The sequence below is a fragment of the Argentina silus genome (assembly GCF_951799395.1).
Source record: "Argentina silus genome assembly, chromosome: 1".
In the NCBI taxonomy this organism is placed as follows: domain Eukaryota; kingdom Metazoa; phylum Chordata; class Actinopteri; order Argentiniformes; family Argentinidae; genus Argentina; species Argentina silus.
In genome coordinates, this window is record NC_139655.1 from 24,737,726 (window position 1) to 24,745,638 (window position 7,913).

The following is a 7,913-nucleotide window of genomic DNA, read 5'->3' on the forward strand; positions in this document are numbered from 1 at the left end:
ACTTCTCAAAACACAACACAATACATAACACATTCATTTCTAAATGCACTCATCAATCAATACTATAACATAATCATAAATGGTATTATCGTTCCATCAGCACACACACCATGTGTTTTTTGTCCTCCTGGAAGTGTGTGTCGACGAAGAGGCGTCCAGTGGAATAGACGAGTGTGTTCTCTACGTAGTTCACACACTTATCCCAGCGTGGCGTCAGAGAGGTCGTCCCTGTGGTAATCTGGAATTTGGAGGGTAGGGATATAGGGTTAGGGTCAGGCTTTGTGTGTTTGTGTGTGTGTGTGTGTGTGTGTGTGTGTGTGTGTGTGTGTGTGTGTGTGTGTGTGTGTGTGTGTGTGTGTGTGTGTGTGTGTGTGTGTGTGTACCAACCCGTGCAAAGTCCAGGTATCTATAGAGGAAGCGCCTGCTGAGGGTAGTGATTCTGGAGAAAACAGTTCTCCATATAACATAATTAGCTACTGTCCTAGAGAGAGAGAGAAGGAAGTGATTTGAATTGATTGAATTACACTATAACACACATATTGGTAATTAGAAACAGACACCCCTGGTGTACAGTATGTGTATGTGTGTGTGCCTGCTAATGTGTGAGTGTGTGTGTGTGTGTGTGTGTGTGTGTGTGTGTGTGTGTGTGTGTGTGTGTGTGTGTGTGTGTGTGTGTGTGTGTGTGTGTGTGTGTGTATACCTGGGCTCTGTCGCATTGATCAGCTTGAACAATTTCTTCAGGTAGAGCGGAACGCGGACGATGACAGGTTCAGAAGAGGACACAGACAGATCTTTATCAGACTTCACTACTGCCTTTACATAGGTCAGCCAGTCAAACTGGAGAGAGAGAAAGAGAGAGAAAGAGAGAGAGAGAGAGAGAGAGAGAGAGAGAGAGTGTAAAACATAGAGAGAGATCGAAAGAGAGGGGGGAGGGAGGGAGGTAGAGGGAGAGATGGAGAGAGAATGAGAGAGAGAGGGGGGAGGTGTGGGGTGAGAGATGTTTGTGGATGAAGGGTTACTTGTGGTATGGTGACTGAGGTGTTTGTGGGGTTAGATGTGTGCATGTGTGCCAAACAAATGCACATGTCAAATATTTGAAAGCAGTTTGTATACTTTGGGGACCGTTGTACCAGGCAAACTACATCAAGCGCAGATCTAGTTTTTGAAAGTGTCAGTATATTGTGTCATCTTTTCCTGTCGAAGTAGGACAGCTCAGTATAAAACAGGTAATTCTGAAAGCTATGAATAGAAGCACACTAGACCTCAATATCTTTTAAATTCTGCAGGGAATATGTCTCATATTGATGTTGACAATAGGGAGGGGTCTATATTTTGATGAAGTGAGTGTTTGAGGAGGGTATATGTCATCATTTTCTTGCAGAAGTAGGACAACTCAGATAGAACTGATGATTCTGAAGGCTATGGATGAAAGCGTACTAGACCCCTAGTCTCCAGATCAATATCTTAGAAAATCCACAGTGAATGTAGTATGTGGTGTCATACTGATGTCGACAATAGAGAAGAGTGTGTATTTTGATGTAGTGAGGGTTTGAGGAGGGTATTATGTCACCATGTTATCATGTATTGAGGGATGTATATGAGTATGATCCTATTTTGATGGTCAGTTATTACAGTACCTATACCCTCCTCAAATGTCTGCATGTGTGTGTGTATTTCTGGCATTTATGTACGTATGTTTGTCTGCATATGTCTGCGTGTGTACATGTGTGTGTATGTGTGTGTGCGTGCGTGCGTGCGTGTGTGTGTGTGTGTGTGTGTGTGTGTGTGTGTGTGTGTGTGTGTGTGTGTGTGTGTGTGTGTGTGTGTGTGTGTGTGTGTGAATGTTACCTGTGGGATGGAGCGTTGAAGGCGGGAGAGACTGTATCTGTTGTACATGTTCTCACTGGTGCGGTTCTCGAAGGGAATCAGGATCTACACAGAACAATAACAGTCAATGCACAGAACACAGAAGATCTCACACTACCACTAGATAACTAGCAAGAAAACAAGCAAAAAAACTCACACTACCACTTATTAATCCAAGATAATAATGTCATGTGTTTTGTTCATACAGGAAGCTTAATGAAGTGTGAATGTGAAATTAAAACACACACACACACTCACACAGATTAAAACACACACACACCTGAGCCAGTTCTCTCTCGAAGGCGAGTGCCTCTTTCATTTGAGTCTCTGCTGCATCCTCAGGAGCCCCCAACATCACTGCTATGTCTACCATCAACCTCAATAAGGCAGCACGGTACTACATGCACACACATGCACACACACACACACACACACACACACACACACACACACACACACACATACAAAAAGAGGGACAGAGAGATAGCGAAAGACCAACATTATTGCTACATCTATCATCAACTTTTGCAACTTGTTGTCTTTATGAAATCATGCCTGAGCCCCTCTAATCAGTATCTTAGTCTTACTGCCTGGGCAGAGGAGGTGTTGGTGATGTAATCTTCTCTGGAAGAGAGAGACAGAGAGGCCTGGTCCAACTAGAGAAAGAGAGATGTGGCGTCACACACACACACACACAGGCACACATTTTCTTTTTTTTTTACACACACACACACACACACTGGGCAGGTTCCCAGACACAGATTAAGATTAGGTCCTTTCAATTGAGATTCTCCAGTGAAGATGTTTTTTATTCTAGGATAGATTTAGTTCGGCCCGGGATATCGGCCCACACAAAAACAAGTTCTGTTGTACCACTCTCACCTTAAAGATGTAGTTGGAAGAATTTTTGTCGTCAGGGGCGATGTATAAGCGAATCAAGACACTCTTGCTGTGCTGGTTTCGGATCTCAGCCAATGTCTGCAGGAGGTTCCATTGCCCTGGCAACCACTGCCATGCCCCCCTGAGCCCTTCTCCCAGTACTGGCCAGCGGAACTCTGGAGTTTGTAGCTGCTTCAATAGAGGCCTGGAGTCTACCTGCTCCAACACAGCTAGACACGCACGCACGCACGCACGCACGCACGCACATGCACACACGCATACGCACACGTGCACACATACACACACATGCATGCACAGATACAAAAAGACACACACACACACACACACACACACACACACACACACACACACTGTTGACCTGCATAAAATCCAGTTGACTGCATTCCACATTATGCGTGTTCTAATCTCAGCAGAGTGCTTCACTGCTTTCCTCTGCCCTCTGGCTTCATTCATTTCAATGCAAAGATAACATACCTCAACTAGCTTGTGAGAGTAGCCAGTTTTTAAATAGAAGATATAAATAGAAGATATATTTGTTTATTGTGTGTGTGTGTGTGTCACTCACTCTCGTTCATGCATGAGCGGTAGAGGACCTTGGCCTTGGTGACTGCCTCCAGCTCGGCAGGGTCAGACGGAGCCTCCAGTAACTCTATAACACAGACACACAGGTATCATTGAGAGGGTTCTAGTGTGTGTGTGTGTGTGTGTGTGTGTGTGTGTGTGTGTGTGTGTGTGTGTGTGTGTGTGTGTGTGTGTGTGTGTGAGTTAGGTTATCCCACTGGTTCCATTGGCCCAGGCAAGGGCCAGGAGCGAGAGCAAGAGAGAAGTATTCAAATAAAAAATAAAAAATAAACGTTTAAATCAGGTCTGGTGTTATGGTATAATCGTGGTATGTAGGGCTGTGATGGTGACACGGTGATAGGAGTTTGACCGTGAAAAAAAGAAGCGACCGTCATAACCGTTTAATACATTGTTGTATGTGTATGCATGTTGTATGTGTATTTTCATATAGATATACTTTTCATATAGATATACGAAGCAGAAGTGGAAATGAATGATTATTAACAATTGGTTTGCTACCTTAATCTGTCTGCCTATCAAACTGTCTCCACCTCCTCCAAAGGGAGCAGAACTTCCACAATCAAGTTCACTTTTGGTTTGATGTGTGCACTTTCTTTTATGCTAGATGTTCTTGCTTTCTGTTGAATAAACAAATCTTCTATTTATAAACGTTGTATGTTTATGACTATTCATGAGTTAACAATAGCAACAGCAGTCCACCACAAGGTTATTCTGGCTCTGTCATGCGGTAATGTGTCAATCAGGGTTCGCATTTGTTTTCAAAAGTAAGCATTTTGGAAAAGCAGACACTCCAAAAATCTGCATGCATAGGTTTCACCTGCATTGTAATTAAACAAATGGACATTTAAACAAACTAGTGTAAATTCGCGTGTCAGGTGTGCCTTCAGAAACATCTTTTTCTCAATATCACTGTATACTCTGGTCAAATGAGCTCCATGTGCAAAATTGTGGGTGTTGGAACATAATATTGGTAAAACACTGAGATCATCCCCTCTTCAAAAGCCTTTGGATACACCAATAGGGGAGAGTCAGTCTCAGACAGTCATAACTGAACATTTATGACAGTAATAACAACTATCTGCATGATGATAGACCCCAAAATCCCATGACCATCACAGCCCTAGGGGTATGTCTACGTTTGTGTAGTCAGGGCACAGGGAAGCCAAGACTTTTGGGGTTAAATGGCAGTCTAATTATGTATGTCTATATACTGCATGTACACACACACGCACCCACACACACAAACACGCGCACACGTGCGCGCGCACACACACACACACACACACACACACACACACACACACACACACATACCACCACAAATATACACACACACACACACACACACACACACACACACACACACACACACACACCTTTAAGTCTGATGTCCACATGTTGTCGAAGCCAGGGGTAGATGCCGTAGGAGGAGGAGTCTTCAGGGATGGGATTCTCATTGAGCCAACCCCCACAGGCAAAACCATAGAAATCCTCACAGGGTGTGACGGACTGATCCAACTTACTCAGGATAGACCCGGCTATGGGGTTGGGGGGGGGGACAGAGAGGAATAGAGAGACACATAGAAACAGACTATGAGGGACCAACCCATTGAAGGAGAGAAGATGGTAACTTAAATTGCAAGATGAAAAATAAGGCGCGGAATACAAATCAATAGATTAATCATCTAATAGGAAAAAATGTATCAACTAATTGTTTTAATCGACTGACAGCCCTAGACAATAGCATCAGCATACAGGAGAACACACTACATTTGTATCAAACCCCATTGGAATAAACAAATTAACAAATCAGTCAGTGGAATAACAGTATCCTACCTGCTTCGATGCATTCTGGAGTCATACAGAACTTCTCCCCATCAGCTTTCCGATAGACTGAGGAAGAGGAGGAGACCTGATGAAGGTTCACACATGACACATTGGCCCACATCCTTCCTTCCTTTAAGTTAATAATCAAACATGATGTCATGTCAAGGCAAGCTTTCACCAATGAAGCTTTTCATTGCTTTCATCAACTGCATCGTGCCTCATCAGTGAATCCTTCAAGAATGGGAGATAGGAAGAGTCCAGGAAGAAAGGAAGGAAGGAAGGAAGGAAGGAAGGAAGGAAGGAAGGAAGGAAGGAAGGAAGAGGAAAGGAGGGGACAGGGAAGAAAGAAATAGGGAAGGAAGGAAGGAAGGAAGACAGAAGGAAGGGAGGGAGGAAGAAAGAGGAAAGGAAGGAAGGAAGAGGGCAGGAAGGAAGAGGGAAGGAAGGATGCCTTTCCAACAGGGCCACTGTATGGAGAAAGTTTGCCTATTGAGGTTTCAATAAGCTGTTAGTAGCTCTAGACTATATCTATAGATAGCTGTTCAAAGAATTTTAATAAAGCATGAACTGAACTGACAGAATTAGAACTCTCATGAACTGACAGAATTACAATTAGAAAATAATCTTAATAAAGAAAGCTTATCAACTGACACAATTAGAATTGGAACATGTACAGTACCCTTATCATAAGTGGATGAGGAGAAAATGTTGAAGTAGTAACATGTCCAACTTGGTCTAACTCTGTCTATATAGGACACAGTACAAATCCCCTCCTTTCACCACAAGCAAAACACATGGTGTCCCTTTATGACTTGCATGGCCTAGAACAACCCTACGAACCTCACAACACACATACCCCCTCTCGCTCTCTCTCTCTCTCTCACACACACACACACACACACCATCATCTGTCAGAGGGTTCAAATGTCACAGACCTCATATTCATAACACACATACCAAACGGGCCACAAACACACAGACACAAAAACACACTCACAGCATTTATTGAAAAAACACAGAAAACACAAGAAAATCAAAGAAACCACTTGAAATTCTGCTGTCTATTCACTTGCATGGTTAGACACAGGGGTGTGTGTGTGTGTGTGTGTGTGTGTGTGTGTGTGTGTGTGTGTGTGTGTGTGTACATACAGCATATAAAGACAGACATAATTAGACTACCATTCAGCCACAAAAATGTTGGCTTCCCTCAATAACAAGAAAACAATACTTACCCCACCCCACACACACACACACCCCTTCCCACGACCACCCCAGCAACAAGTTGCTACTCCTCACGGAATAGTGCAGTAGACACTCTAACAAGCACTGGATATAGCTATATCATACACACACACATCCGCACACACCCACACACACACATATAAAACTGAACACTTTCTTTGAGTTGTGCCTTTAAAAATGTAAAATTTACACAGTGAGAAAATGAGTCAGAGTGTGTGTGAAACTCTAGCTGTGCCCAAAATAGACTGAGACACGCACACGCATACACATGGGCACAGGATTATAAACCAGCTCACAACAACCCTCCCCTGTATGAGTGTGTGTGTGTGTGTGTGTGTGTGTGTGTGTGTGTGTGTTTACACCCATCTGAGAAGAGAGGACATGAGATGATACTGTATACACATCATCTACACACAATTCTACATTGTAAATAACATACTCTGAATGCCTATCCAAAGCAACAGATGTTTAAAGTACATAGGTAGGTGTGTGTGTGTGTATGTGCGTGTGTGTGTGTGTGTGTGTGTGTGTGTGTGTGTACACTCACCAAATATGTGTGCGAGCAGCAGAGCGATACAGAGACACACACACACGGCCAGCGCTGTCTTGAGGAGGCGACTGTTCGCCCTCTGTGGCTTCACACCCTCACCGCCTAGATATTCCATCTCCATACCCCCTCGCACACTACTGGAACTAACCTACTCACTAACTAACTGACTAACTAACTAACTAACTAACTAACACGCTAAATAAACACTACAGCAACTAACTCAACAGACACAACACTCCCTACTGTTACTAACCACACACACACACACACACACACACACACACACACATACACACACACACACACACACACACACACACACACACACACACACACACAAACTACCCAACTACCAACTGTAACTAATAAAACAGAACCCACACTATCAACCTGTACACAGACACACACACCACCAACTGTAACAAACTATACCGAAATAAATACACACACACACACACACACACACACAAACAATACAATACCACTACCTACACACACAGACTCAATGTAGCCAACACATGAACTAACATAACCTCCTTTCACTCTCTTCACCTCTTTCCTTCTTTCTCTCAGCCTCTCCAACTTCAAACATGTAACTCCTGTCTCTCTTCCTCTGTCTACTTGAGTTGGAGAAGTTTCATTCCCTCTTTCTCTAGATCATGAACTTTGTCCCTCTCTCTCTCTCTCTCTCTCTCTCTCTCTCTCTCTCTTCAGAGCTGTCTGACCAACTACTGTGGCTCTACCTACTTCTCTCTGACTCCCCCTTTCAATGTGTCCCTCCTTCCTCCTCTCCCACTTTCTCTCCCTCTTTCAAATTGGCCCTTCCCCTCCCTCTCTCATTCTTTCAACCTGTCTGTACTCACACCCACAATTTGCTAGCCTAGGAATCAGACCTAGTGGAGGAAAAGTCACTTAAGATAATACTCTCTTGTAAATATTTTGACTG

The 7,913-nt window shown here is 43.6% G+C and overlaps 1 protein-coding gene across 1 annotated transcript in view; it reads right to left on the reverse strand.

The window, feature by feature from the left end:
- The window catches only part of phex (phosphate regulating endopeptidase homolog, X-linked), an 11,129-nt gene extending 3,977 nt beyond the window's left edge, over window positions 1-7,152 (reverse strand). Inside the window, exons 1-11 of the mRNA XM_083665332.1 lie at window positions 6,965-7,152; window positions 5,185-5,241; window positions 4,725-4,886; window positions 3,332-3,415; window positions 2,749-2,975; window positions 2,454-2,522; window positions 2,147-2,263; window positions 1,849-1,932; window positions 701-837; window positions 388-481; window positions 110-238 (exon numbers count right to left, since the gene is read on the reverse strand). Of these exons, the coding sequence (XP_083521458.1) occupies window positions 110-238; window positions 388-481; window positions 701-837; window positions 1,849-1,932; window positions 2,147-2,263; window positions 2,454-2,522; window positions 2,749-2,975; window positions 3,332-3,415; window positions 4,725-4,886; window positions 5,185-5,241; window positions 6,965-7,088 (1,284 nt within the window). The 5' untranslated portion in view covers window positions 7,089-7,152. The remainder of the gene's footprint in view (window positions 1-109; window positions 239-387; window positions 482-700; window positions 838-1,848; window positions 1,933-2,146; window positions 2,264-2,453; window positions 2,523-2,748; window positions 2,976-3,331; window positions 3,416-4,724; window positions 4,887-5,184; window positions 5,242-6,964) is intronic.
- Window positions 7,153-7,913: the final 761 nt, after the last annotated feature.